Source organism: Lissotriton helveticus, chromosome 7 (assembly GCF_964261635.1).
Source record: "Lissotriton helveticus chromosome 7, aLisHel1.1, whole genome shotgun sequence".
Lineage (NCBI taxonomy): Eukaryota > Metazoa > Chordata > Amphibia > Caudata > Salamandridae > Lissotriton > Lissotriton helveticus.
In genome coordinates, this window is record NC_136068.1 from 1,709,205,365 (window position 1) to 1,709,222,507 (window position 17,143).

Below are 17,143 nucleotides of genomic sequence, written 5' to 3' on the forward strand. Positions count from 1 at the left end.
TGCTGATGATGTCACATATTACATCATTCATGACATGGTCAGTGACATCACTGATGACATCACTGATGACATCTCAAATGACATCACTGATGACATCACTGATGACATCTCAAATGACATCACTGATAACATCTCAAATGACATCACTGATGACATCACTGATGACATCTCAAATGACATCACTGATGACATCACTGATGACATCATCCAGTGACTGTGTGTTTCTGTAAAGTTTAAATATGTTTGATATATTGAAGAATGAGTGGATGTATAAGTGTCTGGATGAAGGATTTAGTAGGTGCGTGACTGACTGTATGAGTGAGTGAATAAATGTGTCGTACTAAATGCATGGGTTAGTGACTAAACTGTCTGAATGTGTGCATCAGTATGTCTGTTGTGATGTAAACTGCTGCATGTGTTGATCATTAGCTATACGAGAGGTTATATGTGTTATTGATTGGTTGCCCAAGTATTTGTATGGGAGATTGAGTTTGTGTGGGGGTGGCTGGGAGGTGTGTGACTCTGTGCATAGATGTGTGAGCAGTTGATTCACTAGGTGTATGAGTTCAAGAGTGCATGTGGAAACAGCTACATGGGTGGTTGACTGTGTGCATGAGTGTATTGATGAGTGAATGGATATCTCAATGCTACATGTCATAGTAAGTACATATGTAAAACACAGTACATGTGAGAGTTGGCATATATAAATAACTGTGCATGAGAGCCACTGAATGTGTGAGTGGCTGTATGGATCATTGTGAACTTGTATCAGGGATTGTATAAGAGAGTAAATATGTGTTAGTATATGTTTGAATAAGTAAGGTGTGTATAACTGTATAGTTGAGGAAATGGAGGTGAGATTGTTTCTTTGCATGACTGACTAGGTGTGTGAGTAACTCCATGGATGAGTGACAGTGTGTGAGTGTCTGTATACACTGAGTGTATCTAAGGTTATATTAGAGTCTGAAGAGGTTTATCGTATTAGCACAAGAATGTCAAATGAGATGTCATCAGTGATGTCATCAGTGATGTCATTTGAGATGTCATCAGTGATGTCACTGACCATGTCATGAATGATGTAATATGTGACATCATCAGCAGTGGATTGCGGGTGCGCGATATATAGTTAGTGCAACTAACTATATATGGAATTTCAATGGTTTTGTGTGAGTAAAATAAGGTTTTTTAAATGCTAATTCCTAACTATATATGGTCTATAACCTATGGTTTTTTCAGTGAATATACATATATATATATGTGTATATATATATATATTCACTGAAAAAACCATAGGTTATAGACCATATATAGTTAGGAATTTGCATTTACAAAACCTTGAAAATTCACTGAAAAAACCATAGGTTAGAGACCATATATAGTTAGGAATTAGCATTTAAAAAACCTTATTTTACTCACACAAAACCATTGAAATTCCATATATAGTTAGTTGCACTAACTATATATCGCGCACCCGCAATCCACTGCTGATGATGTCACATATTACATCATTCATGACATGGTCAGTGACATCACTGATGACATCACTGATGACATCTCAAATGACATCACTGATGACATCACTGATGACAACATCCAGTGACTGTAGGTTTCTGTAAAGTTAAAATATGTCTTACATATTGAAGAATGAGTGGATGTATAAGTGTCTGGATGAAGGATTTAGTAGGTGCATGAATGACTGTATGAGTGAGTGATTAAATGTGTCTCACTGAGTGCATGGGTTAGTGACTAAACTGTCTTAATTTGTGCATCATTATGTTTGTTGTTCTGTAAACTGCTGCATGTGTTGATCAGTAGCTATATGAGTAACTATATGGGTTATTGAGTGGTTGCCCAAGTATTTGTATGGGAGACTGAGTGTGTGTGTGGGTGGCTGGGAGGTGTATGACTCTGTGCATAGATGTGTGAGCAGTTGATTCACTAGATGTATGGGTTCAAAAGTGCATGTGGAAACAGCTGTATGGGCGGTTGACTTTGTGCATGAGTGTATTGGTGAGTGAATGGATATCTCAGTGCTACATGTCAAAGTAAGTACATATGTAAAACACAGTACATGTGAGAGTTGACATATATAAATAACTGTGCATAAGAGCCAGTGAATGTGTGAGTGGCTGTATGGATCATTGAGAACTTGTATCAGGGATTGTATAAGAGAGTAAATATGTGTTAGTATATGTTTGAATAAATAAGGTGTGTATAACTGTATAGTTGAGGAAATGGAGGTGTGATTGATTCTTTGCATGACTGACTAGGTGTGTGAGTAACTCCATGGATGAGTGACAGTCTGTGAGTGTCTGTTTACACTGAGTGTATCTAAGGTTATATTAGAGTCTGAAGAGGTTCATCGTATTCTCAAGTGAATGATGTCATCAGTGTTGTGATCAGTAATGTCATTTGAGATGTCATCAATGATGTCATTTGAGATGTCATCAGTGATGTCATCAGTGATGTCATTTGAGATGTCATCAGTGATGTAATCAGTGATGTCATCAGTGATGTCATCAGTGATGTCATTTGAGATGTCATCAGTGATGTCATCAGTGATGTCACTGACCACGTCATGAATGATGTAATATGTGACATCATCAGCAGTGGATTGCGGGTGCGCGATATATAGTTAGTGCAAATAACTATATATGGAATTTCAATGGTTTTGTGTGAGTAAAATAAGGTTTTTTAAATGCTAATTCCTAACTATATATGGTCTCTAACCTATGGTTTTTTCAGTGAATTTTCAAGGTTTTGTAAATGCAAATTCCTAACTATATATGGTCTATAACCTATGGTTTTTTCAGTGAATTTCATTGGTTTTTTAAGAGCTAATATCTATAGCTGTAAAATATATTCTTTATTACGTGACGTATCACGTAGCCACGTGAGACGCCTCATGACGCGTCGCGACGTATCGGCTCTGCAGCGCAAACCAAACCCGTAACGTAAGCGCGCCGGAGCACGCTTACAGATAAATATATTTTTTTTAACTTTAATTAGACAAAATCCACACGTGCACATATCTTGAGGCCTTGCAAAGGCACATCAAACAAACAGTCCCTACAATTTTGCCAAGTTTGCTGGAAATCTTTTTTTTTTTGTTTCTCTTTGTTACGCTTACCGGGACGCTACCCGGTATGCGAACCGGACGCTCCAAAAACACAAGATGGCGGACTCCCGTTACGCTGCCGGTTAGCTGCCCGGTTCGCGTACCAGGACGCGCCTCTACGGCGAAAAATCGCAAAAATTTAACTTTAATATCCCCCTCATCAATCCTAGGGGGTCAGGAGGGGTCTACCTTGCCCCCTTTCCTTCACTTCCCCCTTCGTTTTTCACCACATCTTGTCTCTCGAACCTACCGAGAGACAAGATGGCGGCCGCTCCGGACTGTTTACAATGTTGACAATGTTGACAGCCAATCAGCTTCTCCTCAGACTCCCGTTACGCTGCCGGTTAGCTGCCCGGTTTGCGTACCAGGACGCGCCTCTACAGCGAAAAATCGCAAAAATTTAATTTTTTATTTTTTGGTCCGCGAGGCACTTTAATATCCCCCTCATCAATCCTAGGGGGTCAGGAGGGGTCTACCTTGCCCCCTTTCCTTCATTTCCCCCTTCGTTTTTCACCACATCTTGTCTCTCGATCCTACCGAGAGACAAGATGGCGGCCGCACCGGACTGTTTAGAATGTTGACAGACACCGGAGAGCCAATCAGCTTCGCTTCGCGAAGTTCCGTTACGCGTCAGGTACGCGAACCGGGGCGCTGCCCGGAGCGCGCTTACAGATATATATCTTTTTTTGAACGTTAATTTCTCAAAATCCACTGGAGCACATATATTGAGACCTAGCAAAGGCACATCGGGCTACCAGTCCCTACAATTTTGCCAAGTTTCGTGCAAATCCATTCAGCCGTTCGGGCTAAAAGTGAGGCCAACCGCCCTATGGAAATTAACATGGGAAAAACGTGTTTTGGGACCCCCCTTTTTTCTCGGCCCCCCCTTGACGAACCCCCCCCCAAATTTTCAGGGGCTGCTCAGAAACAAAATGTTCCATTTTCCTGAAAATTTCAGCCAATTCCGTCCACAAACGCCAAAGTTATTAGACATAGAATTTTCAAAAATCCCATAGAGAAAAAATCCTAACTATATATACCTACTGGCTATCGCCAGTAGGTAATACATATATATATATATTACCTTATCAAACCCAACCCCAAAACCCCACCCACCCTAAAATTTAAAAATCCTCTTGCCACCCAAATACCCTACCCACCCTAAACACAAAAAATGCCCTTGTCACCCAAATACCCTTTCCCACTCTAAAACCTAAAAAGCCCCTTGCCACCCAATTAGCCTCACCTACCCTAAACCCTAAAAATCCCCTTGCCACCCAAATACCCTTACTCTAAACCTTTAAAAAAAATCCCCTTGCCACCTAAATACCCCTACCCACCCTCAACTCTAAAAAGCCCCTTTCCACCCAAATTGCCTTACTTATTTATTTTTAGTGTGTTATAAAGCACGAACATGACCCTCAAGGCATCAGAGCGCTGTACATGGAGAGGTCTGATGAGGGTTACATTACAGTAAGGATCCTAGTTATTTAAGATCCACTGAATAGTAAGGTCTCTAACAATTGTGTACAATAACCGTGCACGTTCTTTACAGCAGGCACATCAACCGTCTGTGCTACTGTATTTTGAGTCAAACCTTCCACTGGACAAAACTCCGATCCCTTCCCAGCAGGAAAATTAATCATCAGCGTTATCTCGCCATTTTTTGTGTTGCCTAAAAACTGCTGGTCAAACAATGAGCTCTGTCTGCAGCAGGGTCTTTTAAATGCATAAGTAATCTGTAAACCAAGGTCAGCGCCAGGTGCGGCTGCACCGGTCGCACCGTCCTAAAGCCAGCCCTCCTCATACCCTCCATTCACTAAAATGTCAGGTATGAGTTGAAAGATACGGGGTGAAGCATGGAGGAGAAAACGACACGTGAATGCCATGAAGCGGCCTTAGCTAAGCGGTGGAGGAGGAAGAAAGAAGAGTACAGCGTGAGGAAATGAAGGCGAGGGAGACCGGAAGTGAAGGGTGAAGAAGGCAGGAAGGAATGCTCACGACAAGACCAGGAAAAGAACACTCTCACCTTGCTCGGGGAAGACGGGTCCCACTGCAACACAAAAGAAGACAGGTTTCAGAACGTGGAACACTATTTGCAGCAAATTACGGAAGTGCAAAACTTTCCAATGAGATCAGAGGTTTTGAGAATCAAAATTAGGAAGTTGCTAAAATGGGGTATGTAGGAGATTGACTGTTCATGAATCACCAGGGCACTGGAAAAGATCATATTACTGTCACCCATTTACAATCTATACACATCCAAAATATATTTTTTACAAAAAGGCAAATATGTAGGCTGTTTACTAAATCGTTGCAGCGCTAAAAACACAATGTGAAACACATATTCATGACTTCAGATTGGTACAGCACACCAGTTACTACTACGTTTCAGGCAAAAACCTGCAAGACAACAGGCGCTGTTTCTTCGCAATGGTTAACGGTTGTTGGAATCTATCACTTATTATGAGAGGCTACTTAAGACTGCAGGACCACAAATGACATTAGTAGGAGCAGTGGTAGTAATGTAGTAGTAGAGAAGCAGCTGGAACCAGGGATCACCTGAAACTGCTTTGGAGAACAAGGTAAGAGATTCACAGACATGTTCTCCCTGTCATTCTGGGGTTGTGATATTGTGATGAGCCACCTGATCACACAAGCACAGCATCTGCTTTTTGGGTGGGTGGATGCACCAGGGTTCTTATAGGGAGCTAGGGCCTGAAACCGAAATGTTGTCATTTGCTCTTTGTCAGACGTGGCTTGCTCGTGTGAATGCTGTGTCATCAATAGTCCTCCACCTGGACATTCACCAGATTTCAGGGCAAAATGAGTGGGATGTTAATTGTAATTTGTAGAGCGCATAATCAATGGCAGGTCTCTGGTGTGTTTGTCACCTATAAAACTTGGTTTAAGGACATGTTTAGGAAAGAGATTTAGGGCCAGATGTACAAACGTTGGGAATACAGATTTCCTGATTGCGATTCTCTCAGAATCCCAATTACGAAATCGGTATTCTTAATGTTTGAAACTCATGAATATTAATGAGGTAGGTTGCAGTTTGCGACCCATTAGGAATGACAGCCGTCAAAGGGCTGGTGGCCTGCTGAGGTCATCCGACCACCATTTCTGTGATTGCCTTTTAATAAAACAAATGTTGTTGTTGTAAATGCAGCACGTTTTCCTTAAAGAAAAATTAGATGTGTTTAAAAAGAAACAATTGAAACCTTAAAGTTTCATTTTTTAACCACTTCCGTGCTCATGACGAGCTGAGCTCGTCATGAGTTGCGCCGCTCGCATGCTCATGACGAGCTCAGCTCGTCAAGTAACGCGGCTTTTAGAAAAAAGCCCCACAGCGCAAAAATAACCGCCGCGCGCATGCGGTTAAGAGTAGGCAGTGGTGCCTGGGGTCACTGTCTGCTCTTAAAAATATTTTTATTTGCATTATCACAGGGGACCCCTTCCCCTTTTGTGAATGGGTTACCACCATCAGTTTTAAACTGGTGGTAAATTATTACTGTTTTGCAACCGGAATTGGGTCACAAAACAGTAATATATACCTCACCGGTTCTGTATCTGGAATGGACCCACTAAACACACTCCTTTCAAATACAGATGTGCAAATGCAAAATGCGATTCAGTAAAACATCAGGCCTCGAAAAATCAGAAAAAGTTTACTGGACCTACAGGTCGAGTAACTTGAAAAACCTACTTGATCTAACTGTAATGTGCTTGACCTGTAAACGGGTCTAAAATTGTGTGATCTTTGGCAAATATCTTATTTTAAAGAGTTGCCATTTTCTTCATTCTCAAATATGAGTGCACCTTCAAATATGTAAGTTCAGCATTTCTGATGTACAAAACAAGATTTCAGTTTGCGGTGGGAGGGCTGCAGGAAGCAAGGAGAACGTCGCAGACAGGTGGGCTGGCACTGCTCAAAGGCGGTCCCTGTGGCAATCGATGCTTGCTGTGGGAAGTGATGGGCTGGTAGCGACTTGCACTGATTTTCGGTGTGAGTGGTGCAGGTCTGATGCGAATGAGACCACTTGCAGTTGCGAAGAGCCCAAAAGCTTGATTTAAGAGCCCGCTGAGCCACACCAAAGGTACAGGATATAAGAGGCACCACTTGGGTGTCAGCAACTTGATGAAGACGAGTCCAGGAACTTTAGGGGAGCTTTTTATGTCCCTCAGGAGGCCAGCAGGCTAGCCCTTTAAGTCACTCTGAGAGTCCTGGATTCAAGATGGGTTACAAGTTCAGTTATTCCTTTTTAAGCAAGAGGATAGCAGGTCAGCACAACAGGGCAGCAGCTCCTTCAGAGTGGGAGTCCTGTTAGCAGCACAGTTGTCTATCTTTCTGGCAGAGTATCCACAGGTCCTGACATGAACTGAAGAGTTAGTGCCTGAGGTCCTTCTTTTATATACAGGTGCCCTGATACTGGAAGGTGGGAGAAGCTTCTAGACAGTGTCTTTGATTTGCATGGGATTCTCTACCTCCACTGTCCTGGCTCCAGCTGGCGGAAGTGACAATACAGGGTTGTTAGGTCCTTTATATGAAGACAGGACACAGACATTTCAAGTGTAAGTGAGGCCTGATCGAACTCCCTCCTCCCATCCTGCCAGTGATAGCACTACCATTCACACCTAAGCACCCATTGAGTGTAGCTGTCTAGGAGGAACACAAAGTCCAATTGTAAACGACACCCAGTCCGATGATTAGAGACAGGCTGCAGGCACCAAATGGCTAAGGCAAGAAAATTCCAACTTTCGAAAAGTCGTACCAACAAAAAGATAGGTGGCTGCGTGATTTTAAATACACTTTACTTTGAAAACAGATCACATTATTCAATAACCATGACCTTTGAATTCATTTTCCATATTGCTACATAGATTTACACAGTTTCATAAACGTGAAAAGGGAGGACATCACCACTCTTATTCATGATTCTTATATTCAAAACATTGTGCTCAAATAAAATATCTAAAAAATATTGAAAGTACTAAACATAACCACGAAAGACATAAAACAATACCGTGACACTTATTCAACCAGTTCTAAAAGTAATACCAGAAGGGATATGTTTTTCTTAGCCCTCTTGGGATGAACAGTGGGGTTCCAAAACCATCTAATATGGTACCACAAATATTATTTCAAATAAAGGCTTAATTTATGTCCCTAATGATGCAAGTAATATGGAATCCCACGTCATTCAAATCGCCGAAGCGGATCACTGGGCGCATGCCAACAAACGCAGACATACACCCATTGATTTGCTTGCTGAGATGGGGGGCTGTGTTTGTCGAGGGAGAGCGCCAGGATGCGGGATATGATTTCATTTGTAACAGCTATTGCAACGTGATTTTTTCCATTGACCCTGTCCAGCGGGGATTATTCAAGATAGAATTGTCCCACCAGCCCTTGTCCTGAAGAGAACCTGTAACTACCTGGGTTTGAAACACCTCAGCGATTTGAATGTAAATACTATTTACGCCTATCATCTTGGCAAGAGTTGTGAGTAGAGTACAGTCTCAACCCAGACCCTAATATGCATACCTATTATCAGAGCGAGCGGTGTTAGCAGGGCGGACAGTCCCTCTCCACTCAGTACTACACACACCCGTCATCTGAGAGAGAGGTGTCAGCAGAGAGGTCAGTCTCTTTCAACACACCCTACTATGCACACCCATCATCTACGAGAGAGGTCTGACAGGAGAGGCAAGTCCTTCCCCACACACTACTATGTACACACATCATCTGAGAGAGAGGTCTAAAAGCAAAGGGCTGTAATTCTCCACACACTACTACGCACATCTGTCATTTGAGACAGAGGTCTGAAAGGAAAGGTCAGTCCATCTACACACCCTACCACGCACACCTGTCATCCGAGGGAGGTCTGGAAGGAGAGGTCATACCTCCCTACACCCTATTACGCACATCTGTCACCTGACAGCAGATATGACAGGAGAGGCAAGTCCCTCCTGATGCACTACTACACACACCTGTCATCCTAGAGAGAGGTGTGAAAGGACAGGCCTGTTACTCTCAAATCACTACAATGCACATCCATCATCCAAGACAGTGCTCTAAAAGGAAAGACAATTCCAACCACACACCCTGCTACGCACACCTGTCATCTGAGAGAGAGGTCTCAGTGGAGAGGCCAGATCTCCACACACCCTACCGTGCACACCTGTTGTCTGAGAGGGAGGTTTGGAAGGAGAGGACTGTCCTTCTCCACTCACTACTGTCATCTCAGAGAGAGGTCTAAAAGGAAAGTGTGGTAAATAAATAAATAATACCCTATTTTTGACTAGACATATATCATAACAGATAGCTCAATAAATAAGAGTCAAGATTCGAGGTAGTAGGAGTTTTGCAGGTTTAATACAGCATAGGGACAGGAACAGGACAACCTGCATGGGAATAGGATGACAGGGCCCAGCAGCTGCTGGGGCTGGATCTGGGATGAGCGCGCTGGCTTTCAATAACAATACATGAGCATATATACATAACGCAAACACATAGCATTACATTGCAGTAGGCGTAGCAGTGGGTGGAGCAGAAGACGTGACGCGTAGCAGTCGCGAAAGATAAGGGGGAAGAGAGGTGTAACTGGGCGTATACATAGACATGTGATGCAAACGTAACAGAATATGTCATGAATGGGGCGGAAACCATGGAGGGGGCTACCTGAGGAGCCGGGACCTCTAACCTAGTGGTGCGCGCAAACTGGCAATGACGTATCACTAGGAGAAGCTGGGGGCTATGAACTCTGTGCTAGGAGCAGAGACTGAAGTCTGGAGGGTCGGAGCGACATGTACCTAAACAGTATCTAGTATCTGATGTTTAGAGAACATGTTGATATAAACCATAAGTCAAGAGGGGAAAGGCTAACTTGATTCTAAGACTGGACCATGCATTATTCTACATGTAGTGCGTGATGAAGAATATTAAATGACCATTGAATGCAGTATTTCTCTAACGTGGAGACGTGAAGGCTAGACAATGACGGAAACTATTGATGCAGTTCAGTAGCTTAGGAATGCAGAGAAGGAGGACTGAACTGATAACTGGAATCATAACATACTCTTGGCAGACTCAGAGACTGAGCCAGGCTGGGCCGGGCACTGCGAGGCAGGAAGTAAGTGAAGGGTCGAGGATACAGGTGGGGGCTGTATCCCTCCTCAGCGAGGTTTCAGGAGACAGGAGCTGAATCTGGTGTCCAGGCCCTTTTGAGGCCTAGAAACGGGGACTTTATAATAGAATAACGTGCACACTGAGAAACGTGGCAACGTAGCTTTACATAGGCCTGATATTCGTAGTATTCACGAGGACTGGAAACTGGCATACTAGAGGGGGACACAACTGTAATTGCGTCATTAATCAGACATGGGGAATACATATGCATATTTAATCATGCACACATAACATATGATGGATGACACGTAGGGACACAGAACATGGCAAAATTTACTTTTCCACATTCCCTCCTTGTCACTACGTTTCCATCAGGAAACATCAATATTCATGATACCATCTATCATTTCATACAGTATCATTTGCTCGTCTCGAATTATCCTGGAACGGGATTTAGAACTGGGCTTGGGACTAGGAATACAAGAGGTAGCACAAATGCCGCAAATCGCAGGGCCACATTGTATACAGAGGCAGCAGCTGAATATGATCGCTACTGCAATACCTAGGAAGGACAATATTTTCCATCCCCATGCGGAAATTATATTCCAGAACCAACCGGACCATGTCCAGGTGCCTGGATCTTGGTGTAACAGATGGGCAATTTTATGGAGTCTGGTTATAGCTGAATAAACAGACGGCGCGTTATTTGGAATGAAAATGCAGCAACTAGATCCGATGACTCTACAGGCCCCGCCCCTATCGGCCAGTATGACGTCAAGGACGAGACGATTTTGCAAAACGACAAATCTCATAGCAGATTGCTCTTCAGTTAAGTTACCTAGAGCAGAGGCAGTCTCATTTACTACAGCTTCAAGGGTTCTGGTTAACCTACGGATTAGTTTACTATTCTGGACAGGTCCTATAAAGAAGAAGAAACCTTTATTGAAATCGGTATATTGTTCTAGAGTAGTTTCAGTATAATCGACAATTGGGGACTCGATCTCCCTTCTATGTCTAATGTGTACTAGATGTGTATTTCTATGATAATCAGGTGGGGCTAGGAAAACTGGTGGCAGTAGGAAGGCAATGTAACAGGTTCCCTCCCAATCGAGGGGCAGACGAATATATGCGGTTTGACCACAAACAAAATAAGAATGACGTGAAGCTTTAAAAATAGATTTCCCACTGTCACTATACTTGACGATAGTAGTACAATCACTATGTCCTACATGTACGGAACCATTATTTCGGACACATAATTCGCCTTTGACTGGTAGTACTGAAATAGCAGGTAAGTCTGGAGTAGTATCAGACTGAACATTCAAGACCATGAAATTCGAAGAATAGTTACCTAAATTATACACTTCATTTTCTAGATCTAACCCTGTTCGGTGAGGGAAACCTTGCTTGTCTGGAAAACATGTATTGTTAAGAAAAAACATATCTGTTGAGGATGACGTTAACGTGGACCATGCTCCACACGAACCATTATGTGAAAATGGATAAGGAAAAAGTGGCAGAACTCCCTTCGGCATCTGGAAAGGGGGGAGTCGACCACATACCCAACAATTAGTGGCATTGCTGGTCTGGTGTGAGTAATGTAACATGCGGATAAAGGAATTATTTCGCATAGCGAGGCGGTAGGACAGTTCATGAGGGGGCAGATCACTAAACGTGTGCTCTACTGTAATATTAGAATGCTTATTTACATGAGGAACTGGAAAACACAGATAAAATGCGTAACTAGTGCAGGAAGTCAAAAGGCTGAGAAATAATATGAAACTTAGAAAAACGATACATCGGATTGAGTTTTGACTAACTCTCTCACTATGGGGGTCTATTTTATACATGTCAGAAACAGTCTAACCGTTTCACCTAGGGGAGGACTTAGACAATCAAACTGACTGACTCATTTTACTAGACCTTAATTTCTGTTTATACTCCTGCTGCGGAGTTTTCTCTAACAGGGGAGGGGTTGTAGCAATGTCTTTTGCGGGACAGTCCTTGAAAACAATATTTTGGCAATCCTTCAAATCCTGGGAAATGTTCTTTAGGGCGGGTTTTAGTCCATTACAAAGTTTGATATGAGAAAGGTGCACCCAGCCCTTGCGTCCTTCCAACTTCACGGCTGTACGGGTGGTGAGGAGGACCTGTCGGGGCTCTTTCCAACGAGGCTCCAGCGGACTTGATCTGTCAAAGTTGCGGACCATCACCATGGATCCTGGGACGATTTCATGCGGTGCCACCTCGGTATTGTCTGGAAATGCGGCAGCAACCTGTGAACGACATGAGTTGAGGGCAGACATCAAGGAAGCTAGGTAATCTGTCAGCATATTACTTGAAACATCGGTAATACTTCGGGGTCTAGGAGTACCCCACATGTTAGGGGGGCGGCCGAATACGACCTCGTACGGGGACAGACCTGATCTGGAATGTGCGACCATGCGCATGTAAAATAAAGCAACTGGCAGAGCTACTAGCCAGTCCACACCTTTTTCTTGACAGACTTTGGCGATGCGGATTTTCAGGGTTTGATTATGTCTCTCAACGAGACCGGCTGCTTCAGGATGGCGTACACAATGGAACTTCCACTGGTACCCTAGTAAAAGGGAAACGTGCTTCATGAGTTCTGAGGAGAATGGCTGGCCGTTATCAGAATATACGACTCTAGGGAGTCCATAACGAGGGAAGAATTCACGAACCAACTGCTTGGCAGTGGTCGCGGCTGTGTAATCTGGGACTGGATATGCTTCTGTCCACCTGGACAAAGCGCATACAACTACAAGGACATACTTGAAACCTCGACATCGCTCCATCTGAATATAATCCATCTGGAGGACTTCAAAAGGGTGGTCAGGGGGCTGGAAACCACCTTGTTCCACCGGGACACTTTTACCTGGATTAAACTGACAACATATCATACAGGTACGGACTTTCTGCTTAGCTGCAGCCCGTAAATGCTTGTTGAACCAAATGTTCTGGATACTGTCTAACATAGCTTTTTCTCCTAAATGTGCTGGACTATGTGCGGTATTAATAATGACTTGAACCATAGAGTCGGGGAGAAACCATGTGGCTCTACCCTTTGTTAACCATCCTTGATCTGTCTGGACCCCTCCTTGTTCGGACCATTTCTTGATTTCTTCGGGAGTAGCATGTAACTGGATATCTATGACATCTTGTGTAGGGTCCTTAACTGTCATGCATGTAATCGGATCTGGAGTATGTGTCATGTTAACTGGACTGTCTGGAGTCTGTGCTGTAAGCTTGGCTGTGCGATCTGCTAGATCATTACCTTGGGAAATAATATCAGTGACTTTCGTATGTGCTTTGCACTTCATGATAGCAATGGATGTCGGTAAGTGTATGGCATCTAACAGAGCTTGAATAAGGAGACCATGCTGAATCTTGGTTCCATGAGAAGTCATGAAACCTCTCTCCTGCCAGAGCACTCCGAAGTCGTGTACGACTCCGAATGCGTAGCGTGAATCTGTGTAAACGTTAACTTTCAGGTTCTTGGCGTGTATACAGGCTTGTGTCAGAGCAACTAGCTCTGCTGCTTGAGCGGACAGAGTGTCAATACAGTGTGTTTCAATAACTTCAGTGTCAGTAGTCACTGCATACGCGGCGACTAGTTCTCCTGTACTAGTTCTCATACATGAACCATCCACATAAAGTGTCAGGTCGGGGTCTGGTAACGGAGTATCTGTCAGATCTTGTCTTGGCTTTGTCGTAATGTTAACTACTTCCACACAGTCATGTGGGTCAGGATTCGAAGTAACTGATGGTAACAGTGTAGCAGGATTTAAAATGTTGCAGCGTCTAATTTCTATGTGTGGCTGGAACAGTGTCAATTCATAACCTGTTAAACGTGCAATTGTCAAGTGCTGAGTTTGTGTTCGGTTCAGAAGAACTTCCACAGAGTGTGGAACTTGTACTGTCAAGGTATGTCCTAAGACTATGGAATCACTTTGTCTGATAGCTAGGGCTGTGGCTGCAACTGACTTGAGGCACGCAGGCAGAGCCTGGGCTACAGGATCTAATGTGCTCGAAAAATAAGCACAGGGCTTGTATTGTCCTACTTGATCTTGTGTGAGAACAGATAATGCTGTACCTTCACGTTCAGTAACGAAAAGTGTAAAAGGCTTACTGTAGTTCGGTGTTGCTAGAACTGGAGCTTGGCATAAAGCTTTCTTTAACTCATTGAAACTAAGTGTATGTTCAGATGTCCAAGGGAGGACAGTCGATGCGGCTGCCTCCTGTGTCGTTAACTGTATCAGTGGTTTGGCTAGAAATGCATACTGGGGAATCCATTGTCTGCAGTAAGAAGTGAGGCCGATAAAAGCTCGTACCTCCTTCTGGGTCTTGGGCTGAGGAAGACTCGCTATTAACTGGATACGGTCTGGTGTCAACTGCCTACCCCTCTTGGACAGTAAGTGTCCTAAGTAGACCACTTGCTGGACACAGAATTGAAGCTTAGAAGGGGACACCTTGTGCCCCATCTCGGCTAGGAAATACAAGACTTTAAGGGATGCCCGCTCGCAAGCACGTTCAGAACGGGCTGTGATCAGTAGATCATCGACATACTGGAGCAGGGCAGTGTCAGTTGGCATGTGAATGTTGTCTAGTTGTCTCTTAAGTGCTTGACTGTAAATACTAGGACTTTCTGTAAAACCTTGAGGAGCGCGTGTGAACATATAGCTCCTTCCATTTAAACAAAATCCGAAAAGGAACTGGCTGTCTGGATGAATTGGAACACTAAAAAATGCGTTCTTGAGGTCGATTACTGTAAAGAACATGGCTTCGGAATCAATGGCTGTCAATAGGGAAGAGATGTCTGGGACAACTGGGTACTGTGGAATAATACATTTATTAAGTTCTCGTAGGTCGATCACTAATCGATATACTGGGGGTGCATTTGGATCAGTACGTTTCATGACTGGAATGATCGGAGAATTACATACATTGGAGTCAGTTTCTACAACTACTCCTTGAGCGATGAGCTCGTCAATAATTTTGGATAAGGCTGCTACAGCCTCAGGTGGCAATCTGTACTGTCTGATTCGTGGTAACACTACACCTGGCTTGAGAGTCACACGATAGGGTGTGATTTGCATATAACCTACATCAGTTGGGCCTTGCGCCCATAGATGCTGTGGAACATTAGACAGTCTTGAATCAAAATCTCGTAATACATAGTGACCCTTAAAGTCACGCAGGAACAGACGTATTCCCTCTGGGGAACAACATATAACTGCACCTAACTCTTTCAGTGTCTTAATGCCTAATAGGTTTTCTGGACATGACTTAGTAAGTAACAGATCAGTAGTGCGGGACAATGGACCTACTTCTAGAGTAACTGGCTTTGAAATCTCATTTACGATAGATTTTCCTGAAAATCCAAGGGAAACATTTCTTGAGCCTGAGAGCGGAGCCCCTGGAACTTCGGCATGACTAATTGTGGTCCTACTTGCCCCTGTATCAATCAAAAACTTTCTGTCTTTCCCTAATACTTGACTGTGAACATAGGGACCTTCTTGATCTACAGGTATCTCGATGAGAGGCAAGCCTACCTCCCTCTCTAGGCTGTTTCATGAATACTGCTGGTACTCTGGATACTCAGACTGTGCATACTGGTACATCTGCGATGTAACATGCTGTGTTGCAGCGATGGGCTGCGGTGCAGTAACTGTCTGTTGTGCATTCTGTGGCTGAGGAATCTGTGAAACTTGTTCTTGTCTAGGCGGACGTGGTCTTTCTTTAGTCTTACCAGTAGCTATGTTGTGTTTCAGAACTGCACACTCATTTATAAAATGACCTGGCTGTTTACAATAATTGCAGTTCCCTTTAACGGGAGCTGCAGGATGACTGGCTTGATTCGGACCCCTCTTCTGACTGTCTTGAGGAACAGATTGTGCAACTAGTACTTTCATTTTCGTGTCTTTCATACGTTTTCTCTCGTGTTCTTGCTCTTCCCTGATTCTATTCTGGTGGTACTGGAGCATCTGGAGCATCTGGGACGGAGTATTAGCTTGCCAGGTACTTTCGACTTTCAGAACTCGATTTTTAACTTGTGGGCTTGAATTCTCGACTAATTTAGTAACAAAAAGGTGAGGGTATGACTCGCTACTTGTCTTGAGGCCACTATTGATGCTAAAGCATTTTTCAAATCTAGAATAAAAATCACTAATATCCTCGTCTTGCTTCTGTTTACAGGCTGAGATTGCATCCCAGTCTTCTTTTCTAGTTGTCAATAATCTGGGTAGAACTTGAATCAATAATTCTGGTAATTCTTTACATTTCTCTCCTAGACCGGTACCTGGTACTCGTGTCTTGTCTTCAGCTTCTAGAACTGCCCAATCGATCTTTTTCTCTCCCACCTCCCATTCTTTTTCCTTTAGCTTTTCATACACCCCTGCGGGCAACAGGACCTTTAACATTTTAATGATATCTGGGTAAGTGTATTCTCCCATACGGAGCATGTCTTTTAATTCTCTATGGAACCCTGCTGGATCTTTGTCATGACAGGGAATTAATTTCTTCATCTCGAGGAGTTCCATCTTTGTAATCGGGGTGTAAACAAACACTCGTTGCATTTCACCGTCCTCTGTCTTGACTGGATGCACTTCTCGTAACGGATTCTGTCTTTCTATGTAAAATGGTTTACTTTCTGGGGGTGAGACATGAACAAAATGCGGGTTCAGAAACGTTCTATATTTGTAGCGCTGTTCTAGAATGACACTAATTAAATCGGTACCTAGACCTCTCCATCTATACTGGAGTAACTCGTTCAGGATATCGTGTAACGGACCTGGATCAGAGTGCTGACCCTCATACAGAGTAATGAGGTGCTGGATCATATACATACCCACCAGTCGCTGTTCGGCTGGGGG

General features: G+C 43.5%; 1 protein-coding gene across 4 annotated transcripts in view; it reads right to left on the bottom strand.

Moving 5' to 3' along the window:
- Positions 1 to 17,143, bottom strand: part of HCST (hematopoietic cell signal transducer) — an 88,472-nt gene that overhangs the window by 19,110 nt on the left and 52,219 nt on the right. For 3 of the 4 annotated variants that reach the window (XM_078655391.1, XM_078655390.1, XM_078655393.1), the window contains one exon: positions 5,148 to 5,171. The exons of the other annotated variant lie outside the window; for it this stretch is intronic. In XM_078655391.1, the coding sequence (XP_078511517.1) occupies positions 5,148 to 5,171 (24 nt within the window). The remainder of the gene's footprint in view (positions 1 to 5,147; positions 5,172 to 17,143) is intronic. 4 annotated transcript variants of the gene reach the window in all.